General features: G+C 30.9%; 1 protein-coding gene across 1 annotated transcript in view; it reads left to right on the top strand.

Annotated features, from left to right (window-relative positions):
• Window positions 1-14,570, top strand: part of LOC145335512 (uncharacterized) — a 36,191-nt gene extending 21,621 nt beyond the window's left edge. Inside the window, exons 9-16 of the mRNA XM_080181292.1 lie at window positions 4,271-4,368; window positions 6,638-6,759; window positions 6,906-6,974; window positions 9,376-9,509; window positions 10,049-10,158; window positions 10,974-11,134; window positions 12,160-12,277; window positions 13,800-14,570. Of these exons, the coding sequence (XP_080037418.1) occupies window positions 4,271-4,368; window positions 6,638-6,759; window positions 6,906-6,974; window positions 9,376-9,509; window positions 10,049-10,158; window positions 10,974-11,134; window positions 12,160-12,277; window positions 13,800-14,017 (1,030 nt within the window). The 3' untranslated portion in view covers window positions 14,018-14,570. The remainder of the gene's footprint in view (window positions 1-4,270; window positions 4,369-6,637; window positions 6,760-6,905; window positions 6,975-9,375; window positions 9,510-10,048; window positions 10,159-10,973; window positions 11,135-12,159; window positions 12,278-13,799) is intronic.
• Window positions 14,571-16,338: the final 1,768 nt, after the last annotated feature.

The following is a 16,338-nucleotide window of genomic DNA, read 5'->3' as shown; positions in this document are numbered from 1 at the left end:
CAATTTATATAAAAATTATTAACAGATTATTCCATAGAAAAATATTGTTAGAATAATCTTAGGAGTGAGAATGGATTTATTATTATTTAAAAATTACACCAGATTTGATTTAAGTGTAAAAAAGTGAAACTTTTAGCTGGCTAAAATAACGGTCCCCCCATCCATCCATCCAATCACTTTACCTTACCCCCTTCCCTCTTACTGGATGAACAAACTTAGATTTAAGAGACATGACTAGCTGGGTGATTGACTTATTGGCTTTAATTTTGAAATGGTGATTACTAGGATTAATGGGCATAACACTAAGCAAATCTGTATGCTGTTTGGTAAGCGATAGGTTCGAATCTCAACCCATCACCGTATCATAACTAAAGAAGTTAAAAACAATTCCTACTGCTGCTATGCTATGTGTTTAATATTAATTGTAGGAATAGAGGGAATGCCATTGCCCAACACAGGCGCAACTTATTAAGTTTAACCATGTATGTATAGTTAGGATTTCCAGACAAAGGTCATGTAATCAAAGTGTTGAATGTTTCTATGTAAAAACAAATATGATAAGTATTAATCTGTGGGAAATACCCTCCTATTCCCGAAAATACTTTCAATAAATTTGAGTCTAAGTATGTTATAATGTACTACATATAATATGTAGAGTGGGCAATGTATAAAAAAATCCAATATCTATCATGATGAAAGGTCAGCTGAATTTGCGTTGCCGATTGTTTACATAGTTTCCTCATCCTTTCTCAACTAGCTAAAAAAGCTTCAAACTTCAAAAAAAATCTAAATTTGAAAAATTAAAATTTTGACTGTATATAATGCATAAATTGTTTATACATTAAATCGCTTTTCTCTTTGACAGGAGTAGCTAAAAATAGGTTTTGCAATATTTTGGTTATCTGCTGTACAACTTCGGAAATGAGGGAAGAAATAGGCAATCAATTTTCAGTTGTTCTGATAAAAGTATGGGCAGGGTTGTTCTACAATAAAGCAAAATAAGAAATTCCTTAAATAGCAAATATCAATACTATAGAGTGTTTTTATTTATTAGGACAAAAGTATTGCTTTATTTTACCCACTTTCCATTGACAGAAATTAATAATCAAATTACAAAGAGTCTAAATCTACCATGTTTTTGGCGGATATTAAAAATTAAGAGACTACTTACAAATAAGTTCTATCTTATTATTTTTCTCTCCAATAGTATTACTTACGCTAAACATAGATGATATAATTTGTAATATTATAAAAACACCTATTCGGTAGAAGCTGTACTTATCAATCTAGCCCTAGAGCAGGAAGGTATGCAAAAACAACCTGGCTTCTTTAAACAATGAATAAACAAGAACAATAATGTCTGTGATCAGCGCAGCTACATATAATAATCTATCCCTAAATCTAAAAAGCGTGGAAATAGTTGAGTTTAACAACAAAATATACAACACACAAACAAGGTCAACTAGTAGCGCAAGAATATTAATTAAGCTAAGATTCAAAACAAATACAGAAATTCTTTTACACTACTTCAAATCAATACTTTTGGGTAATATGGAAGCTGCGTTTAGTGTCCAATAAAGAATGACGTCATACAAAACAAATGACCAATGATAGGCCAGTATAAATTGTAATTGACAAATGTAAATTGTATACTGCCCTGTCACTGGACATTTGTATTGTATGGCGTCTTTTTTATTGGAAACTATGCGCTCTTTTGGTGATATAATTTCATTTTTTTGTGAGCGCGAAGCGCATTAAAAAGTTTACATTTTAAGCTGGTTGTCTCAGGAGAGGGCATGTAAAGATTTTATGAGAAATCAGCCGTATTTTGTTTAATTTAAGTGTTGAAACCCTAATCCTGCATATTCCTGGATCAAATGACAACAAATATGGCTAATGTATTGTTTGATTGATTCTATTGACATTGGACATTCTAGATAAGATGCAAAATGTTTCATCTGTCTCTTCCTTTATATCAAAGCTATTTATAGTGTCTTTCTAAAGGGATAAATTTTAAAACTTTTGGCCAAAGTACCCCGAGTTTCATCATTATTCTACAGGGTGTTTTTTTTAATAGGACAAAGTATTGCTTAATTTAACACACTTACTTTTGACAGAAATTAAAAATCTTATTTTCTTCATTTGGTTGGGGAGTTTTGTATAAGAAAAGAGTATTAAGCGTTTTTGGTTTTTGATATGAAGTGCCAATTTAAAAAAAAAATAATGGACCATGACCAATTTAACCCTTACAGATCGGGGGGGGGGGGGGGGGGTCATATTGCCCCCCCCCCCTCTATTTTTTCAATGTCATTTTTTTGTTGGTAAAATAGAGAGTTGTGACTTCATAACTTTTTAAGTTTAGTAATTATACGTCGGCAAGAGTTGATTTTATTAGGATATCTGGTCTGTGTCGGTCGTGGTGTCCGGTCAAAGTCGGTTGGGTAGCACCAAAATTTAAAAAAAATTCTAAATAAATCTTAATTTCTACATTATGACTTAGTATATAAGGTAGAAACCTACAATTTTTTTGGTGAATGAGAAAAGTGGTGTTATGACCGTTTGACCGCACCCTGACCGACTTTATGACCGATTTTTGTCCGGCTTTTACTACAGACATATATCATGAATATCGTGGCTTCTATTACAGCTAGAGACCTATAAATTTTTTTGGTAAATCCTTGAGCAATAATTAACAGATAAAAATATTAATTGGCGCCGCCAACCGCCGTTTTACCGCCGTAACCGCCGAAAATGGCGGTTTCCGTTATTTGCCGTTTTTTGGCGATGATCAGAAAAAGTAATTTTTTTGTTATGAAAAAAAAAAGTTCGTCCTAAAATTTGGTCATCCTAGCTGCAAAATTGGCCGCTCTACAGCTGTTTTAAAATTTAGCGGCTGGCCGCTAAAAAGCGGCTAAGGAGCGGCCTGATCGCTATGACTAGAAAAAGTAATTTTCTCTAAAAATACACATGAAACCACCAGAAAAAAATTTTACGTCTTTATCTGTAACAGAAGCCGAGATAGAGGGGGGGGGGTCAATATGACCCCCCCCCCCCCCCCGATCTATTAAGGTGGGAATAGGGGCCCGATCTGTAAGGGTTAAGGAGTTTATTAACCATGTATATCTCTAAGAAGCACAAAAAAGACATTTTTAAGTAAAAAAATTAGTAATTGTTGTATATATATGTATGTACTAAGAAAATTCCTATAAGATGAACCAATTTTTATCTGAAAATTCTATATGCCAAACCTAGTAGATTAGATTATTGGATACTTTAAAGTTTATACATCATCAGTGAATTAAATATATCTAATTATAAAACATTTTCTTCTTTGATGACAATCATAGCATTCTATACAATAAAATATAGAAATAGATATTATATTGAGCCTCTACAATGAGCTCCTAGTCATATACAAGTCAAAACAAAAAAGTGCAGATCTAAATGTCGTTGAAAAGAAAATTATATCTGTGTCTTCTTGCATGGTATTCATTTATAAAACTGCAAATGATTTTTCTCCTAAAGTAAGCAATTCAGATTTTCCCCATAAAAAAATATAAAAAGATAACCATAAAAACACAATATGATTTCCAAAAACAGTTTTTCATGTATCACTTTAAAAACTGATTAATATCCGGTGGATTAGAACCGATTCTCAGCAATATTGAAAAATAATGTTATTGCACTGACAAAGTAGTTACTAAAATTACACAACATGAAAGCCATGGTTTTAGATCTTTTTTTATTAAACTTCATACTAGCAAAGTTGAAAAAAATTGCACAAAATACAGAAAGATCTTTAAAAAAAAACCTTTTATTAATAATATCTTCTCTCTGCCTAAATATTATTTTAGAACTTTATTTCACAATAAACATTATCTAAAAGTATAACTATACAGTTGTGTAAAAATCTAGTTATACATATTTATATTTGAGAGGATTATAAAATATGGGTTTGATAAATTCAAAGAGAAAATAGACCAGATTATTTAAATCCTTAAATATTACTATTTCATTTCAAATGTAGAAACTTTATACAATTAAAAAATATCTTTTTTATATTTAATATTTCAGAATTTTAGTCTATGATTTAGAATTAAATCATTGTACACAGGAGTGTCACAAATACTAAGTTACCCCACCCCATTTAATATTTTTCGTGCTAGGCAGTGTATAAGATAATTCAGTTTAAAGAAATGTGACAATTCTGATCCTAATGAAAAATAAACACATTTTCTTAAACCTTAAAACAACTTGTTCTTTCTTTCAGGAGAGGAGGAATCAAGTTGGAGAATGGAGACTGTAAAATAAGATCAGCTTCAGCCACTCCTTCGGATCTTCAATACAAAGATCTTCAATATAGATTAGGTAAGTCTGAGGAGGAGTTACTTGTAGAGGTGCTTTGTAACAAAAATTTGTCATTACAGTTAACAGTAAGGTATCCATACAAAGATCTTCACTATATATTAGGTAAGTCAGTGAAAAGTTAGTTGTAGAGGTGCTTTGTAATTCAAACTTACTTCTTTAATCAGTGAAGCAGTTGTTTTTAGAGGTTTTATCCTATAAAACACCCAATCCTTTTTAGTATCATTAATTTCTTTTAAAAATTTGTCTAAATATTTTTTACATGAAGTAATCTTTAAAAATTACATAATTTTCTTGTAAAAATATTATAAATTCCATTACTTTATAAAGATAAACAATTTATGTATAGTAAGAATGTTATCTTTTAATAAAAATATTTGGATCAAGTAGGTAAAGGAAGGCATTTCTCAGAATAAATATAGAGTAAAGATGTATATTCCAGACAACTACCTCCCCCCAAAAGCTATCACCTAATTTTTAAAGACCAAACACAAAATCAGCAAAAAGTCTTTGCCTAGTGGGGAAAGTTACAAAAGTTATAAATAGCTCATGTCCTTTCTATTCTTTTTATTTTATTTTTACAACACCTCTAGAGTCTACAAATTGTTTACTGTAAGACGACTGACCGTATAGCTGAGGTTTCTACAGGGAAGGAGGAGACTTTGGACTGTAAATTTCAGTTGTACCCAAAGTTTATATCCACGTGTTCTTATTGGCTCAAAAACTTTGGGTACTTATTGTGTCTTTTAATTTTCAAAATCCACAGAAAGAATGTAAATCATTTAATCGTTTATTGTATTATTCCTCAAGAGTATTTGGTATTTATTAGAATTGGCGTGGCTCACAAATTAACTAGTATAATAATACTGAGAGTAGGAAAAAGTAAAGAGATAAATAGATGTACAGCTCCAATGATGATAAACAAACAATGTGAGAAAAAAGGTGTTCTTTCGTATTTATTTCTTGATCCTAAATATTTTTATCTGTACGACATGATGCAAAATTTAGAAAAAAATAATTGGCTAAAATGCATTTAGTTTACATCGTTTTTTAACTGATTTAGAAAATTCTAAAAAGTTTGTTACATAGTATGCTTATAATAATATTTTAATTTGGAACAAGAATTAGAATTCCTGAAGTAGAAAAGCTTTAACAAGTAAAGGACATAAAAAAGGAACAGAAATGTAGTATACAAGAGTAGATGTATCATTGAGCAATTTTAAAAGATACAATGAATATTTTATTTGCATGTGTTGTAATTTAATTTTAAGCCATCATCTTTAAAAATTATTATTTTTAAAACTTTAGCTTTAAACCTGTGGGGCTCTTGTAATTTGGGACTACATAATCAAATACTTTACCTAACCTAAATTATTTGATAATGGTTTGAAGTTTTTGTTCTCATCTTTCGATTGGATTTATTTTCTAAATCTGTCATATATTTTACTAATTAACATGTTATATCATTATTATGCTCATTTAAATTGAATCAAATTGAATATTGAGGATTGAGGCTACTCTATAATTGAACATTTTAGTTTTAAGCCAGAAATTTCTAACTATCTTGTTGTTTTATTATCTGCTATTTGGCTATATAGCTCCAAAGCTACACTCCAAGAGGCCTCTAGAAGCACTTGATAGAGGAGAGGGGTTAGTCTACCCTGCATTTTATATTTAGTTTGATAGAAAAGTAAAAAAAATGGAGTAATGCTTAAAAATATAACCATTTTGCAAGATATTTGCTACAGACAAATAAACTTCCTTTTACATTTGTAACAGGATAGGCCTTGATTTTGAGCTATTTTTTTCTAAAAGCTTCGCTACTACTAAATATAGTTTTAAGCTCATAATGTTTAATATTTGTAAAAGGATATTTTTATGTAAGCTTTTTAGTTTTTAAATCCAAAAAAATATTCAAATTTAGTACATTTGAATATAAATCATTTTGAAAATTTATTAAATTATTTTTCTCCATTTATTCGTATTTCAAAAATTATAACATGAACAATTTTCATAATAATAGGCCCAGTAACATCAAGTAAACATTATTTGTTTAGTTAATAAGAACAGTAAATTGTAATACAGTACCAATTTAAAAAATAGACATCTAGCCTGTAAACTGCACAGTCTAAAACTAAGAATCAATTGCAAAGTGGATGTCTGCTTTAAATTCTTAAAATACAAACATGCATGGGTATTCTATCAGAACAAATTTTTTCAACCATTGAGCAAAGCCACCTATGGGCGATTTTTTAAACTAAATTATTTTTAGGTGCTATCCCTCACAAGTGCAACGCTCTACTGAGAACTCCAACCAACCCGTGCACGCTGTCGCTAGTATACACAAGTGCCAAACCAAACTGTTCAGGAAACTCTCTGCAGCCATACCATCAGGTTTTCAATTATTTTTGGTAACACAAAGAAATATAGGATTTTTTTTCATTTTGAAATCTGCAAAAAATCTTTCAAAAAATACATTATATTACGGGGACATACAAGCAGACATCCTGTTACTTTTATATAAAGGATAATAATTTCAGAGAACAGAAGCTGCAGCCATTCCCAAGATCGTAACAACAGAAGCCTCTCCGTCAACATTACCCCCAAAGGAAAAGATTATGGTATTGGGTGTTGCGTAGTTTTTTTTTATATAAATACATTCTGTTAGTAAGTCTGTATGTTCCTTACTCTATTTGTTTTAAAGAATAGACGATGTCTTGTTAATTATTGGTTCTTTATGTATTTTTTCAGTTGTTTTTAAACACCATGTTAATTTTTGAATGATTATTTTAAATGATAAATAGTCTCAAAATGCATGGCCATTGTAAGTTTTGTATATTTGAGTCATTGAATGCACTTAGAGCGATGAACTTTGTACATAGTAGCTGTGCTATAAGAAAAAATCTAAAAAAATTTAAGGATATGTTTAATCCAAAATATGAAATATGATGAAAGGAAAACTGTATTTGAAGCACTACTTAATAATACAAAAAGAAAATATTAAGATAAAATAACACATATTACTAAGTGAGGATGCATAGGGTTTGGTTGGGGGTGAAGGGCTGATGACAATCCCCCATCCAAATAAAATATAAAAAAAGATTTTTGTCAAATAAGTAACGAAACATTAGCAAAACATCATTGCCGTTATAAAAAGGAAAATCAATTTTAGGCAATGGCTCATATAATGTTTAGCAATCTTTAAAGTTTTTAAATCCATTAATTGACCAGAAGTTAGTTATAGCTTATTGGGTCTCAGTTGGAAATATGTTGGCAATTATAGATGGCTTACCCCTTCAATCTTCTTGTGAGTAGCAGCTATCTAATAATCTAATATAGGGGGGAAGAAATATTGTAGATTGATTCAATCAGTTGAACGGATTTTTAAAAATTGATATTATAGTACTTTGTTTGGTATACAGACACTCTTAAATATATCTGTTTTCTAAATAGTAAATTTTTAAAAGTAAATTTTAAATATCAAATTACTACAAAATAAAAGTAAGAAACTAAATTATTTATATTCAAAATTTTAATTTTAATTAATGATTTTTTGAAATTTATTTTTGATTGGTACAGCTACTTTTTAATTAACATACTGTATAATAGAATGGTCATAAGAAACAACAAATAACTATAAATATAGAATATATGTAGTAATATAAAAAGTTAGAAAATGTCAACAACAAAAAAACGAAAACGTGGCTCTCAGCTGTCGTTGGGGAGTGTGGGGGGACATAAAATAAAATTGACGACCTTATCATTTACCCACCCAAATATTATTTAAGATTTATTTAACTTGTTGGTTATACCTTATACCTGCATATGAACCATTGAACTGAAATTTTAATTAACATTTTGACAGGATAAACAAAATGAATTAAATGTCGCCGGACAGACTAACATACATTCAAACATTTTCGGTTCATTATCACATTTTCTAACTATGGAACAAATTCACAATTAAACCTGTCCTGAAGCTTCACTGCAAAGTGAAACCAAATTGATCCAGTGGTTAGAAGAGATCCTTTGTTACACATACACTGAATGTTTTGCACAGATCTGTCCTAGTTTTTAATATGATGGAGTGTCAAAAATTTTTTATGTGTTTCTTTTTAGAATATTCATTGCTGAAAAGTTTTTCTTCTGTTTAAAAGTTTGAGAAACTCAATATTAATGAAGTTTTTGAAGTATTTTTATGTTTAAAAATAAACAAAAACATGAATTGTCTTTTAATGCCTTTTACTTATCTTACAGATTAAAATTTTGTTAATTTTTTTTTCTCGTCATTTAAATGACCCATAACCCTAAACAGTGGTCTCCAAAAAGTTTATCTGTTCATGTATTTGTCCATGTGTAACTACTCTTTAAAGTTTAACATTTCTAGGACGATTCTCATTTTCTACTTTTTTCGGCTAAAATCGGAAAAATTATCCTAGGGTGGGGGTAAACTTTAAAGCCATTCATTTTAACTCCTTCAAATTAAAAGAAATACATTAGATTGACCCCTCAAACCTTCGAAACCCCATATCTAAAAAGAAAGCTTGGATGTCCCTGGTTCAATAGTTCCAAACAGTTATTACCTTTCTATGTGCCAAAGAAGTTGGATGTATGTTTGTCTGAAATTGTGCGTTTCTTGGCTATTTTTAATTTTTATGGATGTTAAAAATTGTGTCAAAAAGCAGAAAGAGGGGACATTGGGCTGTTGATTAATATGTCCTCAAAGTTTTAGAATTACGTTTTCTTATTCTTTGGTTTCACAACTCTGGGTACTTTTAATGAATATTGATTGGTTGGATTATTAAGTTGAATGTTCAAACGTTTTAACTTCTAATTTTAATCTTCAGTAGGGGTAATTGTGTGTATCATCATTGGGAATGCATATCAATTCATCGGCCATTGTCCTATCCATTTAGATCCCTGACCTATAAGTGCATTACAGACAAACAAACCGACAGACAAGATACTTATTAACCAACTGAGATTTAAAACATAATCTTAAAATACCAGAAGTCCGTTCAGTATCGAGTGGAAAATGAAAATTGCGTGCCACCAAGAGCTATCGCCAATCAACAGCTGAAATCAATACAATATGTGGACACTAGTAGTAAGGAGGAGAATAAAAGTAGTAATGCCAATTCTAGGTTAGTTAATTAAAAGGGTCATTTTTTCGCGAATTTTCCAAAAAAAATATGCTCATAAAGTTAATCTTCTTAGTTATATGTCAAATGTATGTATACTATAAATATGAAATGGTCATAATTAAGAACAGTGTGATTTAATAAGCGCATTTGACTAAATAGTAACAGACAACAAAATACGTGACAAAATGACCCGTTTTTGGGTAGCAACGCTACTCTATTAGACAAACTGTCTGTTCATTCTGTTCAATGGGAGGGGAACGTCATTATATCGGTAACTATTCTAGATCTAAAGCTAAAGGTTATTATCTAAGATAGATGTCTGACATTTTTTGTGATGATTCCTATGGACAATAAGCATCTTTATTACTTTTCATGTCTTTCCATTAGTATGTATAAGAGAGAAGAAAGGTATGAAGACTTCTAAGAGTGCCATTGTACTTTCCCTCCATAGATTATCAAATATTTTGTCTATCCATCGTCAGTAATCAATTACTATACAATAATTCATCCTTCATTCTATTGATCACCTATCTATTTAGTATGTTAGATACTGCTGTAATTCAACTGTTGCCAAATTCCTCTACAGCCCTTTCTCCACCCAATCTTCATTGCTCAATCAACAGGGGTGAACTACCAACTCTTACTGAAGGTTTGTATAGAAAATTAATTCCACAAGGATAAAAATATCCATAAAACAAAGATCTAAAACTGAGATGTTCAAACCAGGGAGTGAGGGGACATTAGGCTGTTTTGAACTCTAGTTCCCAATGTTTTATAATAACGTCTTCTTATTCGGTGGTCTAACAACTTTGGAGTTTTTTTTATCAAATTTTGATTACATGGTTCATTAAGTTAAGTGTCCAAACGTTTGACCTATTAATTTTAATCTACAGAAACAGTATTTTTGTATATGACCATTGAGGATGTACTTCAATTTATCAGCCTTTGTCTTATCCCCTTTAATACCTGTGGTCAGACATACTAACATTACCAAATATAGAACAACATTGTATCTAAAATTCAACATTAATTAATAGTTTAATCAAAGATATATCCAAAAATATCTTAAATAACGGATGCTTAACTAGTATGGACATACTTACATTTTAAGACTAAATTATAGAGCTGCTTTGCTTATATTATGTCTAATCGTTTTTGGAATCAAGATTTTAATAAGGGAATTTTCATTTCTAAACCAATTAAAGGACCAATATTATATATCCAAGAAATTCTCATTGCTTTCAGAGATACTTCGCTTTTAGAACTATTTTACATTACAACATGTTTTGCTTCATACCAAAGCCTCAAAGCTTTAGGTCAAGTTAATTCTAATGATTGCCACGCAGGAGCTAGAAATAGGAGAAAAGCTGGTGTAAAAATACAAAGAAACCCACTACTTATTTTTCTTTCCATGATCCAAAAATACGATCATGTCGCTATCCAATGACAATTTTGCTTTTGTAGAGCAAACAGAATCGACTGTGATAGGTGGACAGGTGGATGGCAGGTCCCTTGTACCCTACATGAACCACGTCAAGGCCGCCAGGACGTCCAGCTATCCGGAGACTAGCCAACAACAAATCTTAGCGTCCAATAATTCAACGCCATCAAGTGGAATTGTAAAGGTTTGGAAAGTTTGCATTATACCAGGGAGGGAGTAAACAATGGGCTGTTTTACACTAGTCCCCAAAGTCTTGTAATAATGCTTTCTTATTCGTTTCCTAACAACCTTGGGGACTTAAACTAAATTTTTAACACTCAATTTAATAAACCAACAAATCAACATTGACTAAAAGTCCGCAAAGTTGTTGAGCCAACAAATAAGAAAACATTAATATAAGACTTGAGGGACTGGTGTAATAAATAGCTCTTTGTCCCCCCCCCCCCTCCCTCTCTCTCTCTGGAACCAAATATTTCGTAGATATCTATTCCAAAATTATTAAGATACAGGATGCTTAATATATAGGTACAAGCTTACATTTTACGACTTGATTACAGAGATGCTTATAAAAATATTTAATACTAGCGGCTACGCCCCTAGAGGCCTCTAAGGGCACTTTGGTGGCAGGTGGTAAATTCAATAGCACAATTAAGATTTAAAAAGAAAAAAACTAAAAGAGAAAACGACCCCCTCCCCCAAAATTTTTAATGTCAGTTTTTTTTAAGGGGGGGAGGGGCATTTTTCTAGGGGTGATATCTCTTGAGAGTGGTGGTACCCTCCCCCAAAATAGTTATAAACCTTTCTTGGACCTATAAAAAGCTAACTTGTAAAGGAGAATCATACCGATTCAGCAGATAGCGAGATCCTTCAGTAGAAACAAACAGACACAGACAAGCATCCTGTTATTTTATTTTAAGGATTTATCAATATTTATAAAAATCCCTAATAACCTTTAAAAAAAATAAATAAAACCCCCAAAACACTTTCCAAATTTGACTGGATCAGAATCGGTTCTAAGCCATTCTGAAAAATTATGTATCGTATCGTATTATATCCAGTTTTCTACGAATATAAAATATACAATCATAATATTAAAACCTCTTTAGCAAGCATGTGACTTCGGCATCTAACAAAACTAGTTCTAATCTTATAATTGTACATTTTTATATCCTCGGAAAGCTGTTTATAATACGATGGGATAATTTTCAGGTAAAAAAGATAGCCATCTCAGTGCCGGCTAGTGAGATCATAGCCATGTCTGCCAGCGGTCACCAGGATTTCCTGCAAACAGATGTGGATCTGATTGTTCATAGTCCGGCCATCAGGGAATAGATGTATAACAATATAAATTATAGAATACTTAAATGTTTGTCTATTTAAACTGCGAACCAAAAAAATAGGCAAATCTGAATTTGGAGAATAGCAGCTTTAATATTCATTTAGGATGATTTTACTGTAAATAAAAAATGTAGATTCATCTTTTGGTTACAAGTTTCCACCGTTAATTTTTCATTAATCAGAACCAATGAAGCACAAGATCTCAAAACAGCATTTTGGGTAAAAACTGGTGAACCAAAAAGATATGCAAATCCAAAACAAATCAATGAAAAACGATTTTTTGCACTTTTCCCCTCTTTTTATAGATTGATTCTGATAAATTAATTATGCATTAATTATTTTGGAATGTAGTATAAAGTAGAAATTAATGATTTTTTAAAACAAGAAATATTAGGAAAAAAGAAATCTGACCCCTATCACTTTAGAGGACAGCTGCTGACCTCCAGTCTTATGGATGGAGCTAAAAACGTGTTAAAGATAAAAATTACTCCCAAAAGTTTCCAAAAATGATTTTAATGTGTTAAAAAAATCCATTTTAAAATCTTGATTTTGATGATGATGGCCTTTAAGATGCTCCTATGGGTAGTGATGGTGAGCCAAATGTTATCAAAGTGCATGACCATGATAACATCTTATACATTGAACTATGGTTCAATTTTTGTATTCATAGCAGCCTCCAGCCAAGCAGTATTAAAAAAGAAAAAATTGCAATTTTAATTACTCCAATTCATAAGGTAAATGCTGTCATTTTTATAAGATGTTTATATTTCTTGTCGGGAGGCTCCATTGTAGATTGCTATGATTACAAAAAATGATACATAGGTTGATAGACAAGTTATTGTAATGTGCATGTACTTAGATAACATTTGGCCCATCATCACCTTGTAATTAAAGGTGGGCGAGAGATGGGCCATCTAAAGTTAATTGGATAATAATAAAAAAAACTGTTTTTGGCTTTGTTATTGTATTTGGTTTTCAATAAAAAATATTGCTTATTTTATCAATTTCTAAGTAACTATACATTGGTTTAAAGCAAGGATTATGTTAAAAGTCAGCTTAACCGTTAGGAAAAATCAAGAACTATGTGAAAAAGTTTAATTTTAGCTATAATGGGAGAAAAAAGCAATTTAATGCACATTTTATATAATTCGGAAAATTTCTTCCTTTCCCTTTACCTTATAAAATCGTCAGAAAAAGCCGTTTTTTAAGCAAACAAAAGCGCGTTTTGCTCTATCTGTGAGATATTATGAATGAGATAATGTTAAGATTTGATATTAAGATGAGAAAAATTTACGTTCACAGTCCCTTTAAACCTTCCCTGGAACAATGAAAAGGAGAAACATTTTGATGCACACAAACAGGCATTCTGTTACTTTTATAGAAGATTAAACCAATTTCAAAGCAATTTTAGTTATGATCTTCAATCCCTTGGTCAAAGAAACGGACATACACTTATTATAGAGAAGCTGTCCATAAAAATAATACTATGTAATACATCTATGAAAACAGGGTGCGAAGCATCGAAAGTTCATCCACAACAACGTGTCTACATTCAAGTTTCCAAGAAAGTAGTAAGAAATTCATCCATCACGATAATAAAGCATATACCAGCGGTAACACTGCTACTAGTGAAGATGATGCTACAGTATACACGCGGGAAAATCTGGAGAATGATGGGAAGGAGGAGCAGCGGTTGTTTGCTTCTTATTGTAAAACAACTGTTGTTTAGTACAAAAATAATTTGTAATTCTTAGTAGCAGCGAAGCTACTCTGTTATTGGTGCTTTAGTTTGTCTGTATTCTTTTTATAACCTGTTTTGAATCATGGAAAGAAAACGAAGTAGCGGGTTTCGTAGTATTTTCACAGTAGCTTTTCTATTATTTTTAGCCTCTGCGGGGAGGTCTAACCATGGGGGGCAATCATTAACATTTACCTAAACTAACATAAGATAACCTATAAAAAACTACAGTGAAAATAAGAAGAAACCCACTTCTTTTTAGTAGCTAAGCTACTCTATAATTTTAAATGTCCGTCTGTATGTATGTCTTTCTGAAAAGTTTTGGGGAAACGTGATTTACTCGGCTCCTATAAAAGATAGACAGCTGAATTTTTTTGTTATTATTATTCTTCATATGTTCTACAATTTTCATTAAGATATGTCAATTAATTGTGGTGCTAGATCGATTCCTAGATTTTTAAGTTTTCGTGATTTTCTCGATTCCTATTAAAGATAGAAGTCTAACGTTTTCAAGGATTCAATAAATTCAAATTCTGCACACTTCTATTTTCAGTGAGATTTGCTTATCATTATAGATACATTATTTTTTAAAGTGTTCAAGCTTTTTTTTCAACCCCTAGTCCAGATAGAAGGCTGGTTTTCAGGGATTAAATAAGTTTACATTAAGATTTACTTATTGGTTGTGGTGCTAGATTGGTTCCTAGATTTCCACATTATAAATCATGAAAGGTTTCGTGATTTTATTTAAATTTGTATTTTGTATTTAAATAATTGTTCATCCATAATTTTTGAACTTTGCTACTTATATGGATGTTGTCATCCTTGTTTTTTCCACGATCCCTTTTCTCTATTTCTACTGAATACTTGTCAGAAAATAGACAAATAAATTCTATACATTCTTACAAACCGTTTTACCCAATAGAAGATACGAACTAATCTAAAAATTTTTAAAAATATGATAATTCAGTCTTATTGGAATGAAAATAAGAAAATAATAATAGGTCTCTCTCTTTCTCTCTCTATCCCTCCCTCTCTCTCTCTCTCTCTCTCTATCCCTCTCTCCCTCTCTTTCTCTATCTCTCTCTCTCTCCCCCCCTCTCTCTCTCTCTCTCTCTCTCTCCCTCTCTCTCTCTCTCTCTCTCTCTCTCTCTCTCTCTCTCTCAGTTAACTAGTAGAGTAGCTTCATGCCTAATGATGTTGTGATATATTTGTTTTGAATCTATGAATGGGAATAAACAAATATTTACTATTTACAAATAAACACAGTAGAAGACAAGAAAAATATTTATTTTTATTTTGATCTTGTTTTTCCTTGTCAAAACTTTTGGAGGGCGGATCTACTGAATCAATAAGTTCGAATGTCCATTGGTAACAAATACAATCCTTGTTGAAAAAAAACCTAATTTGGACTTCATAATTTTTCAAAAAATTTTAAGTCAAATCTTATTTCGGTGATTTCCCTAGTTCAAAGTGCCAAGCAAGCAAAGAAATAAATTGAAACTAAGTGGGATTGTTGTTGTTTTCTCTATTCATGACCCCTGCGGGAGAGGCCCTAAACCCGTGTGGCTACCTTGAACCCAATTTAACATTAACCTATCCTGACAAAAAGTTCCCTCCCCCTTTATATTTCAAAATAAGTGAGGGTTTTGTGCTTGAATAGGCCTTTTTAGGAAAAAACGCACTAATTATCCTAATTACTTCTTACCTTACCCCAATAACTTTCATCCAAAAAAAAATTTATTTGGAAGATTTTTAACTCAACTAATTTTAACTTAATTTCTCTTGTTAAAACTGAATTAAATTTTCAAATTAAATTAGTGATTTAATGTAATGATAAATAAATTTATATATAAATGTACCAAGTGACAAGGATATGGCACGTACAGAAAATAAACTATCTCGCATCAAACCTATACAAAAATCTACTATTCTAATACAAGTTTTTACGTGCCAAGTTTTCTTTTTTTTCATGTGCTATATCTCTGTTTCTATTATGTATGATTTTAAATGCTCAAAACAAAATTTTAAATATCTAGTAGATTTTATAAAGAATGTTTTAAAAATATAAAGTTTTAAAAATTGTATTCTTAAATAATTCTAAAATTAAATGAAATAAAGTTATAATCATCAAAGATATCTTTGTTAAAGAAGAGTTTTAATTAATCCACAACCTTTTATCCCTCTAATATTATACATAAAAGCCTAATATATAGAATATATAAGTGGATAAGATATTGTCCTATTTCTCTAAGTATATTATTAAGTTGTATTTTAAGCAGCTGAACTTCAGCAAAGTGTTTAATCAACTAAAA

The sequence above is a fragment of the Acartia tonsa genome, chromosome 13, assembly GCF_053477335.1.
Source record: "Acartia tonsa isolate MP-2025a chromosome 13, ASM5347733v1, whole genome shotgun sequence".
Classification (NCBI taxonomy): Eukaryota; Metazoa; Arthropoda; class Copepoda; order Calanoida; family Acartiidae; genus Acartia; species Acartia tonsa.
The sequence above is the reverse complement of the archived record's forward strand: the minus strand, read 5'-3'. Positions and strand labels throughout refer to the sequence as shown.